This window comes from Tenrec ecaudatus, chromosome 8 (assembly GCF_050624435.1).
Source record: "Tenrec ecaudatus isolate mTenEca1 chromosome 8, mTenEca1.hap1, whole genome shotgun sequence".
Taxonomy (NCBI): Eukaryota; Metazoa; Chordata; class Mammalia; order Afrosoricida; family Tenrecidae; genus Tenrec; species Tenrec ecaudatus.
This window is the reverse complement of record NC_134537.1, coordinates 150,897,550-150,914,192: the sequence shown is the minus strand read 5'-3', so window position 1 is coordinate 150,914,192 and position 16,643 is coordinate 150,897,550. Positions and strand designations below refer to the sequence as shown.

The 16,643-nt window shown below is 37.3% G+C and overlaps 1 protein-coding gene and 1 pseudogene across 1 annotated transcript in view; both read right to left on the bottom strand.

The window, feature by feature from the left end:
• Window positions 1-257: 257 nt before the first annotated feature.
• Window positions 258-16,643, bottom strand: part of PUM2 (pumilio RNA binding family member 2) — a 198,401-nt gene continuing 182,015 nt past the window's right edge. The window contains exons 18-24 of the mRNA XM_075557066.1: window positions 15,193-15,322; window positions 13,989-14,123; window positions 11,676-11,813; window positions 8,405-8,530; window positions 8,043-8,164; window positions 4,632-4,824; window positions 258-3,181 (exon numbers count right to left, since the gene is read on the bottom strand). Of these exons, the coding sequence (XP_075413181.1) occupies window positions 3,050-3,181; window positions 4,632-4,824; window positions 8,043-8,164; window positions 8,405-8,530; window positions 11,676-11,813; window positions 13,989-14,123; window positions 15,193-15,322 (976 nt within the window). The 3' untranslated portion in view covers window positions 258-3,049. The remainder of the gene's footprint in view (window positions 3,182-4,631; window positions 4,825-8,042; window positions 8,165-8,404; window positions 8,531-11,675; window positions 11,814-13,988; window positions 14,124-15,192; window positions 15,323-16,643) is intronic.
• Window positions 4,846-8,024, bottom strand: LOC142455300 (U3 small nucleolar RNA-associated protein 14 homolog A-like; annotated as a pseudogene).

Genomic DNA, 16,643 nt, shown 5'->3' with positions numbered 1-16,643 from the left:
CACTGCCTCCTAAAGTGCATGTGGGAAAGAAACAGGCACCCAATCAATAAGGAATTAATTTGACCTCAAACTGCCTTTAAGAGGGTTTCATTAATCGCTACAAAAGAAGTAAATACTCTAACCAGATGGAGATTCTGAATATTAATCAACAGGTGAACTACCAGAGGGATCAGTGGCCCCAGACCAGCACCCATGCGATAGAAATGTTTGATTTCCTTAAATCACAATACATTTGAAGGGCACAATCTGAATTATAATCAAGGTACAGAAGGGTATTTTATCTAGAGAAAAACACAAGACCAGGTTTATTTCATACAATGTTATTCACACATTTTTCATTTTCTAGTTTATACATAATATACAAAGTGAAGTTAACATTATTCCATATGAACCAGGAAGAGCCAGAACCTAGACAAACTGGTCCAGAAACAATCCATATCAAAAGGAGACACTCCAAAGCAAAGCCTAGGTGGTTCTGCCCAATTTAAATTCCTTCATTCTCAAACAGAATCTTCAGATTTTACCAGTACTCTATGCCAACTACTTAAAAGTGTTGGGAAGACTGGATAGGCAACGATGAGACACAATGAGAAGAGGGGTCAGCTTCCCGACGTCATCTTCTCTAGGACTTACCAGTTGACTTTCCGAGAGAACGAAATGCCTGTGTCCAGAGAGCAGAGGCATCAAAGAAAAGCAGGACGGCAGCTGTGCAGATCCAGGAAAGTCACCACCCTGGACCCCGGGGAAGAAAGGTCAACATGGGGAAAGCAGGGCTGAAAAGGAGCGCAGCCTTGTACGAAACACCAACCAACCCCCACCCCACCACCACACTGCTGCTGCTGTGACCAGGGCACCCTCATAGACCAGTGTGACACGAGACAGGACAGCCAACCAGTGACAAGTGGTTAGCGTTAATGGCCTCACCAGGGAATGCTGGGTCAGAAAACTAAAATAACTCAACTTGGAACATGAAAAGTATGCCTGGCATGCCAACGTTATGCCACTATTTTAAGGTTTATGATACAAACAGCTAAAAGAGAAAACCTTTATATCCACTGTTGTGCTCAGAGAATTGCTTTTCTTCTGCAGATCTCCAAAAAAAAAAATTCCTTACAGAGTCAATCGACCGAAATAGCAATGTTCACTTTTGTTTTCAGCACTAAACATAAGTGGGTCAACATAAATGTTTTATACAAAATACTGATTTCAACAAAATACAAAGCACTTTCTTTATCTTTCAGAAACTGAATATACAAAGCAAGGTTTTTTCTCCAAAATATTTTCATAGGCAAAGGATTAAAAACGATTTTAATTATACACATATGGTCACAATTTTGCCTTAAAAAGATTGTTGGGAAATGTACATAAGGCCGCTTGTAAATGTACATCATATGTTACTGTGTCTTATGTCCAGAGAAAAAAATGTTATCATACAGATTTGCTCTTACTTGGGAGTAGGCTATTCAAAAATACAGTACTCTTCTGTACAAAGAAAAAAGTCACATCACATTTAATAAGATGGAAAAAGCATTGGCCTCCATGGTAACCAAATATCTCAATCCAATACTTTCTATTATGCACAATACCCTGACTTCAATTGAACGCTACCCAAACCTAGCACGACCATATTAACAGTCAACAACTATGTTATAAAACAAAATGTGTATCACAATAATAAAAAGAAAGCTGGTTCATACCTCCTAAACCATATAAAGATAAAAAATTTTTAAAAAATCACTCTTGATTTGGAGAAATAAATTTACATTATCCAACACTATATGCCAAGTCAAAGAGGGCAGGGACATAAATGTACACTAAAATGCAAATGTTTCCCAAAGAGATAAAACAAACTCCATTTACAGCGTGAAGGTTTACAAATGTACACCTGTACAACCAAGGTAAGCATCACTACTAAATCATCAAGGTTTTATAATAAACACGGAAACAAGATTTGCTTTCAAAGTATAAACTTACATCTATTACTACACACGCAATGCAGATATTCATAGGGAGCAGAAGAAGCTAGCCGAGTATGTAATCATGCTTAAATGGCGAGCTATCACATTCGCTTTTCAGTGGCCCCTTTTACCTCTCTCTGATGCCTTTCTGGATCTACTATGGGAAAGCAAAATAAGCCCAACATTTCCTGTCTTTGTAACTCTATAAGCAAAAGAAAATACAAATTTCCACTTTCTCTTTGCAGACCAAAATGAAAAGTTACTATAGGATCTAACTTTTCATTTAGTGCATTTTAACTGGATGGAAGTGTCACCATGATTTTGTTTTCCTCGACTTCTTACAACAATTACATATGTAAGTATATACAATACTTTTGTACATTGCCAGAGACATTTGGGGAAGTATTTGTATTAAAACCACATCCATTGTAAATAATGTAGGTTATTTTCTTCTCAAGTCAGATAATTCTTGTCTTAGTTGCTGGGTTTTTTATTTGCATGATAGTTTGTGAATTACCAAAATACAACTTAACCTTTTCATTTAAAATATTAATAATATTGATGCCGTTGATTTCTAATCTGTTATAAAAGGTGTCACATTAGGGAAACAAAAGAGAAAGAAAAAAGACTATAATTCTATATACATCTCTAGAAACCTGTTGTGCTATGGGGTTAAAGACCTATCAGACTGCGAGCCAGTTTATTAAAAGAATACTGTACTTTTCCCTTAAAAACTATTTTTGTGACTTTACAAGGTAAAAATTTACAAAATATGTGACAGGTTTTCTGTGTGTGTGGATACAGGTACATCATATACAAGCATTCTGTGCTTTGCTAGCAAGTCAATCTGATAGGTCTCCACTGAGGGCTGGCTATATAATTCACCACCACCACCCCAAATATACACAAGAACCTTAAAAAATTTACAAATGGATGAATAAAGTCAATAAATAGCTTTGCTTAAAAAAAAAATTGAAGATCCATGGTTGAGTTGTGTTTTGATAATTCACAAACAAAAAAAACCTCCGAAACAAATAAAAACAAAACAAAAAAACCCTTTTCACAGAGTTATATCATCTTCTCCTTTCCCTTTACAACATTCCATTTGGTGGTCCTCCAATAGGCCCAAGATCTGGGCTATTTTTCAAATAGTATTTTTCCAACTTGGCCAGTATATGCTTTCCGTATGTATATTTGCGCAAAGTAGTAATGTGAGGTCGAATCTGAAAGCAAATAAAGTACTTAAGTAATAACATTTATTTTATGTTTCTCCTTTCTTAAAATACAACTTAAAATTAGGGTAACCTAATAGAAAGTAATTAATGTTTTAAAACATTGGTTGAATTATGCATGATTTCCAATGATCAATATTGAACATTAATTTCACACAATTCCAAACTATATTTATATCACACAAAATATTGTTTATAATAATTAAAACTAACTTTCAATGTTATGACAATCCATATTTTGACATTAATAACATGGCAGTTAAAAATAAAGTTGAACAAAATAATCTATAAATTATCAAGGTTTTGTGAGGGAAGGGGGAGTGGGAAGGGAGAGGGTAAAAATGAGGAGCTGATGCCAGGCACTTAAGTGGAGAGCAAGTATTTTGAGAACGGCGAGGGCAACGAATGTATAAATGTGCTCGACACAATGTATGTATGTATTGTGATGAGTTGTATGAGCCCCCAATTAAATGATTTTTAAAAAGTTGAAAACATTTTATTTACTAATTTTTAAGTAAAAATATTAAGATTAAAAACCCAAACCAAAATCACTGGCACTGAGTCAATGCCCACTCATAGCGACCCAGTACTAGGAAATCTTTACAGGAATGGAACACCTTGTAGGGCCAGGTGGGGGTCTACTACGCCACCAGTGGGCCTTAGGTAAAAAAAATGTTAATCAACGATTTGAGAAATATATTTTAAAAGTCAAAATATTGTTAGTGTTAAAAGGTCATTCCTCTACATAAGAGAAATCTAAAAAGGACTTTGCTTTGTGCTTCCTGAATCAACAAATTTAGAGAAACTTCAAGTTGAGTCTTCAAATATTGTTTCTTCCACGATTCTTCTTCTGAATGTTTTCCTAAGGCAATTTACACTTCTTTTTAGGGGCTCATTCAGTTCTAACAGGGTATTGAATGTACAGCTAAAATGTCAAGTACTAAGAATGACTGCTATCTGGAACCAAAACAAAAATCAGTCAAATCAACACACCGTACATACTCGTGTATAAGCCGAGTTTCACAGCACATTTTTACTGTAGTTTTTGTGGTAAAATTAGGTGCCTCGGCTGATATTCGGGTCAGCTTATACTCGAGTACATACAGTAAATTATACCTTTATAAAAACTAATTACATTGAGAGTCAGCATTGAAGCCATCTATTATGAAACATCAAGTACATCTGAATAAGATGGGGGAAAAAAGAATTATACTTAAGTTCTTTTTATTTTTTAAAAGTTCTAAAGAGATAAAGTTTGAAGGTAATTTTACAGTTCATGTAATTTAATAAAGGTAAGCACTATCAACATCTACAAAAGGTTTTCCATTAATTTCAGATCTGCCCAAAAGCTGTAATATATGAGGATAATCAAGCCTAGAGACGTTAAATGCTTGTCACTCACACAAACTGTAGTCCCCTACGCGCGACATGTGGTTATTACCTTGTGCATGATGATCTTTCTCTGAGCAGGTTCAGCCATATCAATCATCTTCTGAACCACATAGTTGGCATACTGGTCCTTCATCATGGTGTATAAGGCACTGTGAGGACCATCATTCTGGCAGCAAACCTCGTCAATCAGTAATGCTCTCTCAGCACGGGAGGCATGAGTAACACATTTTTCTACTACATTGCTAAAAATTAAAGTATATACATAAAAATTACTTTTAAACTTTTTAAATAGCAAAATCTTGGCTTCTGAATAAATAAAGAGAATCAAGAAGGGACTCTCTTGTCTTTATAACAGCCTTTAAAATAGAAGCCAAGATAATAAGAGAACCCATATTTTGACATCCACAAGTATAATTACAAGCCTCTTAGAATTATGAAACAATTGGGGGGGAAATGAAGGTAGGTCACTAAAAGGTCTAGAACTCTCAAGAATTTGTACTAAAAGAAAGATCTGATATGGAATTATGAACATTGGGCTATACTGCAGGAATAGTGTGCTTCATCCTGGGGAAGGCAGATAAGGTCTGAGGGCGGGGAGACTCACCTGGCTTTTTTCTCTTTTTCATTATAGGTAACACTTGCCTCTTAAAACAAGCTGCACAAGGAGGAATTTTTGGCTTTCCTGACACCCTTACTCTTTGATGGGGAGTGAAAACAATTACTTTTCACTGCTCATACAAACATGTTCAAAGACAATATGTGCATTCTGTTACCTTTTCACACAAACTAGTTCATAGACATATATTTTGTCAATAGAGAAAAGTGCCTTTTTTGCCAACTCAGGGTTGAACCTGAGGCAGTGTGCAGGCCCGTCTGGGATCCTGCAACCCTTAGCCCCCCCGAAGGAGAAAGCAGCCAGGCCTCGGAACATCACTGCTCCGCCTCAGGTGAGTTCTTCTTCAGCTGTTTCTGGCGCCGTTTGGAGAGCTGCTTGGGATTCCGCTGTACCACAAACAGGCCGGACCTCGAGGACGACCGGTAGCCGACATCCTCGGCTTTTATGGGCTTGATGATAAGCCTCGGCTTGGTGACAACCTTGGGGGTGGTCAGCTTTTGGAAGGCCCTCTGGGTGGTTCCAGGTAGATTCTATAGGGGTCTGGATGGTCCGTTCAAACTGGTGGTGGTGGCTGAATGGGTATGGGAGCACGACTTGGTGCGCCGCTATGTGGATGTTGTGCTTCTCACTGAGAATCACATTTGGCACCTTCTGTTCTCTTCCAGGGCTTTTATGAAAAACCGGTGGCGTTTTTGGCACTGGGCTGCAGGCCCACGCCGCCCCACTCGTCCCAGCCGGGCAGCGTCAGGTCCACGTCCTTTGGCTTACTGGCCTCCTCAGCCTCCCTCTTCTCTCTCAAGAAGTCTGCCATGACAGCATCCCCAGCGAAAGCTTCCTTTATCGTTTGCTTTTGCTCTCTCCCCCCCTTGTCTTCCTTCTCCTTCACGGTTGTGGGAACTGCCAAAGACTACCCTGAAGGAGATCTGGTGGTGAGGAGGTTCTGCAGATTCATCATTTGTGCTTTCCCGTTCTTCCTGGGAGCAGCAGGCTGATTCTTGGGGCTCCTCCCTATGTGCAGCCCGTGACACAGGGCTGGTAAGCTCCAGGTTTGGGCAACAGCTTTCTCCACTCAGCTCGTTCAACCCTTCCAGAGTCTTGCTTGCTCTGGCCTCTGCTGTAACAGGGGCTCCTCCTCAGTCGCCTGCTCCTTCTCCAGGGCTGGGGGAACAGCCCAAGGAGCTCCCTTTTTGGGGCTGGGATGACTGGGCTTCTTTGGGGAGCTTCTGGGCCAGTCTTTGCACTTCCAGCACCTCCTGGCTGCTGGTATCTAGTGCCTCCTGATGGTCCCTGGCCCCAGCCACATGACTGAGCTCGGACCTTTTCCTAAGGGACCGCCTTTCCTCCAATTCTCTCAGCTTGGTTTCCTCTGTGGCTCCAGTGCTCCCTTCCCCGTCGCTTTCAGAATCGCCAGCAGTGGGCTCAGAGGGAAGTTGTTCCGGGTCCTGCTGCTCAAAGGCTTCACTGGCCACCAGGGTGACACTTTGGAGCATCCAGGAATTTGGCCCATTTGCCTTCATTTGGATTTCATTCACGGCATCGGAGACCAGCAGCTCCTCCTCGTCCACCCTTCTCTTCTTTCTCACTCTCCAAGTAGACTTGGAGTTTCTATGTCAGCTCTTTGTTCTTGGCCAATTGTTCCTGCATGGCCTGGCGAGCCTCTGGGTCATACTTGGCCATGATGGCCTTTGACTTGGCCCATTTTTTACTGTTCTGGTGCTTGAGGCTCATTTGCTCCATCATCCAGGCCCTTTCCACTTTTTCCAGTTCTTCAAGTGCCGCACTGGGATTGACCTGCCGAAGGCTCCCGAAGTCCTTTAGGGCTTTCTTGGCTTTACCTTTGATGACCTTGTGATACTTTTTGCTTTTTTCTCTCTTCCAGCCTTGGCCTCATAGTAGGACTGTAGGGCCCGGGCCCTCTGCAGCTCGGCGCATCTTAGCCTCTTCTAGGCTCATGGCTTTGAGAGGCCTTTTCTGCTGGCATCGTAAAGGGTCCGTCACTGGCTGCTTGTTCTTGTGGAGGACATTGAGAATCTCCTGCTTGAGGGGAGTCCTTGCCTTCCAGCCCCCGAGCACATGCTCAAGAGGTGCAAAGGCAGCCTGCTCCTTTTTCAAGGGAAAAATGCTCTTGAGAATGACAGGACCCCATTTGGAGAGGGCTTGGGAGGTTTTATTGAATGCCACTTCTCTGTGGATCTGGGCGACCACTTCTTTGTTGAGGGGCAACTGTATAGTCTTATTGGATTTGACTCTGGTCGGCTGGTTTTTGATAGTGACCAAGGATGACAATGCTTTAACGAACTGAAGCAGATCAGATAGGACCAGTTTCTCTCTAGTTCTGTCAGAACTGACATTGAACTCTGACACCTTCAGACTAGCCTCTGATTGCTCAATTTCCATCTATTCTTACCACTGAGGGATGCTTCCTCTCTCCATCATTTTCCCCTTCATCTCCACTAACACTTAAAGGGTACTCTTTTGGAAAATCCACGAGTTCTGATTGCTGACTCAAAGCCAGAAGGCTCTTTGACGAGGTCGCACTCATTTTCCCAGGCTTATTCTCACACGTGGGCCAGGAGCGGAAGTCTTCATATTTTATTTTATCCAATACTTTTTATTCAGACTTAATAAGACAATTTATTATGAACATCTTTCCAGGTAAACCTTAAATATAAACTTTATTTTGTTATAGCTGTTTATTAGTCCTTAGAATACCACCATTATTTATTAAAGTAGTCTTGTTTCAGAGATTTGGGTGGTTTCCAGGTTTCTAAAATTCTGTTTTATTATTATTTCAAATAATGCTGTAAACATTCTTGTTCACTGGGAAGAAAAAAAATGCCATACCTGGCAAATTTGTGTTGACTCAGGGCTAAGACCTTGCCTCTGATTTCAGCAACAATTTTGCTCTTGTCTTCAGGTCGACCATGTTCCAGGACATGCTGAATAACATAATTGCCATACTGATCCTAAGAATATAGATATTTAAAAATTACTTACATTAAGAGAAAGAGGGAATGATTCTTTGAAAAGATGTTGATCAACTTATCTAAAAATCCAGTCAATTCAGAAACAAAAGGATTTTGTCTTCACTGTGCTCTTCTCTTTCTATCGTACATTTACGTAATAAATTATCTTTCCTTGCTAAAACAGTCAGAGACATTTAAAAAATACACAAACATCTCAAATTATTGAGAGCATTTTTATACCTGCACCAACTGCTCTGTATGTTGGTGGAGTTCCTCTAAGACAGGTAAGGTCTGCTCTGCAGTGCAATGCTCTAGGATGCGCTGGATTACTCTGCAGCCGTAAGGATGAGTTGAAAGCACAAATACCTTAAAATAATTAGAAAAATTAAAATTTCCATTGCTTGACAATTTTGGAAAGCATGGAGGCAGACAAGTTTTTAACAATATTCGAATTTAATGTAAAATGGAAGGGTGATGGAATCACATGTAATAGGGACGAGGTCCAGTGAAGATCTATAGATGCTATGATCAAAAGAAATCTAGATAACTAGAGGATTGAGGCCTTGTAAAATGGACTTATGGGAAGTAGGATAGCATAGTAATTTAGAACTACTAATTACTAGGCATTCATTACTGTCATTTATTTTAATTGTCTTTTATTATATTCTTCTGGCTTCTCCTCTCCTTCCCATCTTCCAGTAAATTCAGAAACACATTAACATGCCTCAAAACTCATACAGTTTTAAGCTTTTGTTCCCAAATAAGTCCCCCTATTAAACAGGCAAGCGTTAATGTACATTATTCTTTTGTCTCTTATTTTTGTATGAAGGTGCTAGGAATTACGTTGGGACATATGAAAAATGTCCTATTAACTAATTATATCCATGGCTTGTGGTTCAGTTTGTAATAATGTGGTGCCTTGTGTGTTGCTGAGATGCTGAAAACTTTATCACTAGTGTTTCAAATACCATCAGGGTCACCAAAATAAACAGATTTCCGCAGAGCTTCTAGAGTAAGAACAGGTTACAAAGAAGGAATAGGCTGTCCATTGCAAGGGGATGAGACACTGAAAACCCTATGGATGGCACTGAAACACTATTCGTTATTGACTAACTAATGAATAGAAGCAGAGCAGTGACAGAGATAAAGCCAGAAGATAAGCCTCTCAGACCAGAAGGCACTCAAGATATGACTGACGAAGAATTGCCTTCTTAAAGTAGATTCATAATGACAAGGGCAGAGTGAGGCATGGTAGAGGAGAGCCTTCGGGACCTTCATCTGCTGATGGAGCATGATTCAAAAAGAATAAACAGCTGCAGAGACACAAGTAAATAGTTGGAACTTGGAACATACAAAGTATGAATCTAAGAAAATCAGAGGCTGTTAAAAACGAAATGGACTGCATTTTAAAAATCAATATCCTATGCACTAGTGAGCTAAAAATAAACTGTTACTGACCATTTTAAATTAAAAAAGCATACTGTTTACTCTGATGGGAATAACACCATAAAAAAGAATGGCACTGCACTCACAATCTCAATGGACATTTCAAAATCTATCTTGAAGCACACTGCTATCTGAGATAGGATAATGTCTATCCAAATTATTCAAATTTCCATAACCACTAAAGCTAGAGATGTAGAAATTGAAGAATTCCATGAAATTGATCAAACAAGGATTCAAGATGCATTGATAATTATTGGAAAACAAAGAGGGAAATTTTGGTATTGGTGATAGGTCCAATTGACTGCATCTATGAAAAGAGACGACAGTAAAAAGCAGGCCAGGGGCCAAGTGTAGAATGGACTATCTATTGTTTACATGTAAGTTCAGGTTACAGCAAAAGAAGTCCAAGATAGCCAAAATATTACCTTGAGACTATATGACCAAAGTTTACAGATCATCTGAAGTACAGATGTGATGCATTAAGCACTAATGACAGAAGACCCGATGAGCTCTGATATAACATCAAGAACATCACACATGAAAAAAGCTAGTGGGTCTTAAAAAGACCAGAGAGTAAAGATAAAAGTAGATGTCAAAGGAGACTCTGAAACTTGCTCTTAAATCATAAAATTGCTAAAGGCAAATAGAAGAAATGTTGAAGTCAAAGAGCTGAACAGAAAATTACAAAAGGCAAGTAGATCAAGAAGAAAAAGTCAAATATTTTAACAAAATGTGCAAAACCCTAGTGAGTTAGAAAACCAAAAAGGAAAAACACAACCAATCCTATGTTAAACTGAAAGAACTCAAGAGAAAAATTGAAGCCTCAAGTTGCAATACTAAAAGATTTTATGGGCAAAATATTGAACAATGCAGAAAAGTGTCAAAGGAAGATGGGAAGAAAGGAGTTACTGTACCAAAGCAGAACTAGACGACATTCAACCATTTCAAGAGGTAGTGTGTGTGTGTGTGTGTGTATATGTATATAAAGAAAGTAGCATATGATCAAGAACCAGTAATACTAAAGAAGTTTAAACTGCACTGACAGCATTAGTACCAAGCAAGGCTTCAGGAATTGATGGAATACCAATTCAAATGATTTAACAAGTTGATAATAAAGCATTCGCTGGAAGCACTCACTTGTCTACGTCAGGAAATTTGGAAGACAGCCACTTGGCCAAATGACTGGATGAGATTTATATTTCTACCCATCCCAAGGAAATGTCACACCAACAGAATATGAAAATTTTAGAATAATTATCACTGGTATCACATGCCAACACATTAACATAGGTTGCAGCACTACACTGATGGGGAAGCTAGGTACTAGAAATTCAGGCCTGAGTCAAAAGAACAAGTACAACAAGGGGTATCCAGGCTAGTTGTCAAATGGACCTTAGCTGAAAGCAGCAGGCAAAAGATCAAAAGACATATTGCACCGAGTAAATCTGCTTCATGTACCTCTTTAAAGTGCTGAATGGCACTATGTTACCTGGGTCCACCTGACCCAAGCCATGGTATTTTTAATCACCTCACATGCGTGTGAAAGTTGTACACCGACTAAGGCAGAAAGAAGAAGAATTGATGTATTTGAATTATAGTGTTGGGGAAGAATATAGAAATACTATGGACTACCCCCAAGAACCAGCAAATCTACCTTGGAAGAAGTATAGCCAGAATGTTCCTTGGGGTAAGGATGGTATTTCATGTACTTTGGTCATAGTATCCAGAGAGACCACTCTCTGGAGGAAGACATCATGCTTGGTCAAGTAGAAGAAAACGAAAAAGATGACGGTCCTAGATGAGATGGACTGACACGCAAGTGGCTACAACAATGGCATCAAGCACAATAACAACTGTGAGGATGGTGAGGACCACACGGCCTCTTGTTCTGTTGTGTGAGTTGAAAACTGCTCTATGGCACCTAACAACAACTAATAATCACAATACAGATGTTGATGCCTGTACAGACTGACAGTTCATACACTCTATAGAGCACTGTGAGTAGGCATAGACTCGCAGGCAATGCATTTTTGATGAATTAATTAGAAGCAAAGATCCATCTTACTTGTCCTTTGAAAGCATCGATGATGAACTGCAGCGACTGCGGCTGCACACACTCAATGCACTTTTGTACAACATGGTTTCCATTCTGATCCTTCACACATTTCAGTACATGACCATCTAGCTCCTTCACCATTTCACCCTGAAAGAGATCAGACTTCTTAGATAATTACTTCTTAAATAGGACAGTTAAAAATAATGAGAAGGAAGCAAAAGCATAATCAAAGTCTTTACTGCTTGTAACACTTTTAACATTTTACTGTTACAAGCAGTAAAGACTTCTCATTATTCTAAAAGCATACAATTTAATGACTATATCAAGGACTTGGAAAAGGAAAGAAATTGGGAGTAGGATATGGGATTTTAATGTTTTTTCAATTATTGAAAATTTTGGTTTCTTTTTAATACTAATAAAATATTTGCTTCAAACAGTTTTTCGTTTATCTCTGAAACCTTCCCCAGGGAGAATCTCTGGATGATTTATTATTATTTTTTGGATATTTAACGGACAAACAGGATCTTTTATTTAAATTCATAGTTATTTGATTATTATTAAGGTTAAACTCATTTGTAGTTAAGATTTATTTAATATTTTCCCCTCTTTAACTTTTATATCTTTTAACTAATTACCATACGATATTTTTCTGATAAATGTACAAGAACTTGTTAAATAGACATGAACGCTTTGGGGAAAACATTGGCAGCTAGTATAATAGTAATACTTTTTTCTATATGAAAGCAGCAGGGTAGAGAAATGTATTACACATATTCAATTTAGAGGCTTTCACATTTTTGGCTTACACAAAACTATTCTCAACTTCATTCTGACTTAACTGTTGAAGAAAACTGTTCAGTCAAGACTTGGTAGTGATGTGTTTAGTAATTAACTAAAATTTGGCTAATTCCAAAATAAAATGCACTTAAGGATCAAAATAAAGAATATAGTATTAAAATTCATTAACTGCTTTACCTCAGGCTTGTTCTTAGTTCTTAATACTTGAAAATATTAAAGACTTATACTGCAAAAATTTAAGTATTTAAAAAATATGAATATAGGTTGAGGGTTCTGGAAGAGAAGTTCTAAACTTGTACATTATAAAATTTATTTTTCTCTAATGTGGCATTGTTTTTAATTATACCCAAACTCAGAATATACCTCAGAAAAGCATTTCTTTCTTAGATTTTCAAGATGTTTGCTTAATACTATCCAATTTCCCTGTTCATTTATCATTTTTATTATTAATATAGTCAATTCTAGAATTTATTATGTGTATGGGTTTGAACGATCTCTTTCTAAATGCCCTACTTTTCCAGAGATCGGGTTTTCATTGTAACACATAAACCGCTTACAGAGGAGGGTGAGCGAAGGACTGCTCCTCCAAAGCCACAGACCCTTCATTACACATTTCTCCCTGATCCTGGCAGCCAGGCCTGCATATTTCTGAAGGTGGTGCGCCATCTGCCTGACTCTTCCCTGCAGAGCTCTGTGCTGCTGTGCTTACACCCAGTCAGAGGGCAGCTTCAGCATTCCTGACAGCTCCAAGGATGCTCCTTGAGTTTTGGGAATAAAAATTGTCTGTAAAGGACTTGCCCTTGTGTAACTCTGGAGCTGTCAATTCCACTTTAACCTCATTCAAGAACCACACTGAGTGTCATTTCACAGCATATTTTAAACGTGTAGCGGAATCGCATTTTTCTCTATCCTCAGCTCTAAATATTCTTGTCTTATTGCAAATAATACTGGCATTGTTTTGATCAGTTAGAAGAAAATTTCAAAATAAATATACAATTCAATTATATCAATACTTTAGTAACTTAATATATTTAGATGTTCTGTCCAGAAACATGATGTAGTTTCTATTTAATTACTGGCTCTCTTCTCTTGCAAAGAATTGTAAATCTTGTTAAGAGGTTTCTTTTCCTGTTGATTTTCTTACGAAGAATTTATTTGCATCCATTTTTAACTAGTATATAGAATGCTATTTAAAAAAAATAAATTTATAAATGAAAATATGAAACAAGACAGAAACTAAGCAAAAGTGCTCATTAACTAAGCACTCTGCTTGTCACATTGCAGACATTTCAATTTCTTCATACAGTGATGAAAAATGAAGAGGAGATATAGGGAGGGCAGATCAAAGAGCTAAGATATAATTCTAAGTTAGAAATGCCCTATTTGAGACACTACTAAAACAAATTATATTTTTGTCTAATTGTAGAAATACTTGTCTTTTTAGAGTATTATAAGACAAATAATATTTTAAAATTTGAGGGAAAAATTGAATAAAGTAGTAAGAAATTTTTTGTCATAACTTACAATTACCTGCTGGTCAGAGGAAATAGACTCTAATGCTTTCTGAATAACACGGCAGCCATACATCTGCAGGGCTAAAGGTAGAACATGACCACGAATGCGGGTAGCCAGGGCTAATTTTTGATCCAAGCTCCCAAACTAGCAGAAAAGAAAATAAGATTCATAAAAAGTGACCATAATTTGCTTTGATTGAGTAAGAAAACTGTAATGCAGTGAGTCTATTTTGAAAGGATCACACTTAGTAAATGAATGAGGGTAAAGGCAGGTGAGGGAAATATTTTGAGTCATATTACCTAAAACACTATTATTTACCATCAATACTACTCGATTAAAACACACACACACACACACACACACACACACACACACACACACACACACACACTCTCTCTCTCTCTCTCTCTCTCTCTCTCTCTCCATCTCAGAGAAATTCATCGTTAACATATGAACTTCTTAGGCCCACATGCAGACCCCTAACATTTCCTCATCCAGTTAATTCTCAACTATATTCTGGCACAATAATGGAGGAAATCTGCTAAGTCAAGCTACAAAATAAATCATAGATTCCCAAATTTAATTGGTCTACTACCCTCCCCTTAAAAAAAATTACTCAGTACACCCCCTGGCAATGAACAACTTTTATGCTACAGTCCATAATACAGGTAAGGTATAGGTATCTGCTCTGCAGCTCCCCTGGATCATTCCAATACCTCCAGAAGACTGGCATTGTGCACTTATAAGAAATATTTACGTAACTGTTTGGTCATATAGTAAAAAATTAGCCAATTTAAAACTACAAACATAGCTAGCCAAGGGTACAAATAAAGACTAAAATATTCATTAATTGATTCACCTTGGACTTAACTGAGTTATATTATTTATATTTTCAAGTATTAATCAGGTCTAACATAATACATCTTATTAAAAATATTCATATGTCATAAAATAGTGTGATCCTATCAGAAGAGTTGTACAATCATTGCCACAATTTTAGAACATTTTTTCCTTCATTGTACTCATTGTTAGTGTAATCATTATTTTTTAATTGTGACATAACAGACACAACAAAACATTCTCCAATTCAACAACTTCTCCAAGCATAATTTGGTGCCATAAATTATACTCTCCGTGCTGTGCAACCATTACTGATCTCCTTTTCCAAATTATTTTCAAAGCACTTGATGAATATACAGATATGAATTCTTACCTCAAAAAATTTCTGTATAACATAGTTGCCAAAAACATCTGTCATTAATTGATAAGCTGCTTGTAGAATTTCATTAAATACCATCTGTCTTTCAGCTGGAGTAGCTCTCTCTAGCTTTTGCTGTATGAATCTACATGAGGGACATTTTTAAATATAATAGTAAGTTGAAAATAAGCTTCCATAAAATTTGTATTTGAGCCCCCCAAACTCTTTTACAGATACACACAAAATTACTTTCAAAACTAGTATTATATACATTTTATACAACAGCCAATGTTCAGTTCGAGAAATGCTGAGTATGGCTCTACCCTTTTAGTTTTCAAACCCAAAGTCGCTGCGTATTGCATTGTAATACTTTGGTAATCTTTGAAATTTTTAATTCTTTACTTCATTACTTCTCCCATTAAGAAGAAAATTTCAAAATCTCTTGTGACATCTATTTTGATGTTTTATTTCTCTTCTTTCATGTAGGAGGATCGTTGATGTCATTCCCAAAACTCATCTATCCCGAGTCATTAATGTTCAAAGTAGTACACAAAATTGACTTTGGCTAGTTAGACCGACAAAATTTGGGGCACTGACTGAGAAAACAGTAACTGAGTTTATTATCTACACTAAAATCAAGGAAGCAAAGTTACAAAGCTACTAACTTATTTTTAATAACATGTAAAATATTAATAAATGTTTATAAAACAAGAACAAACAGGAATAAAATTCAACTACTGAATTCCTAAGGGAGTTGTTTGTGTACTACTTTTTGAAGGCACCTTGTATTTGCTAACTTTCAATTAGATAATCGAAGCAAGTAACTAATTGGAAACCTTTTACTAAAACCTCAAGTGTACCTTAAAATAAAAATACAAGCAAAAATTATAATTTATACATTATCAAGGGCTCATGCGGGAAGGACGATGGAGGAAGGGAGGGAAAAATGAGGAGCAGATATCAAGGGCTCAAGTGGAAAGAAAATGTTTTGAAAATGATGGCAACAAATGTACAAATGTGCTTGACATAATGGGTGCATGGATTATTATAAGGGCTGTAAGAGGCCCAAATAAAATGATTTATGAAAAGAAATAAAACAAGAACCAATAAAATGATATAAGATAAATAAATAAAATCAGCCCTTTATATATAATTGCAAAATATTTTTCCATATCACTGGGTCCTTACTCTTTTGATGAACATAAATGTTATATTTTTAGAAAGATGAAGTTATCTGCACCCATAAAGATTTACATCCTTGTAAAACCTACAGTCATTGCATTGGAAAAGACTCAATGGTAGTGGGTGTTCCGTTCTAATTTTTTGAAGAATGTTTGTTCACATGTATGTATTAGCATCATTCTCTCTAATATGTTTAATGTACAAAAGTAACAAGGCCCAAACACTAACTTTTTTTAATGCTAGTTTTTAAAGTCAAGTTATATATTAGGGACATAAAGTTAATT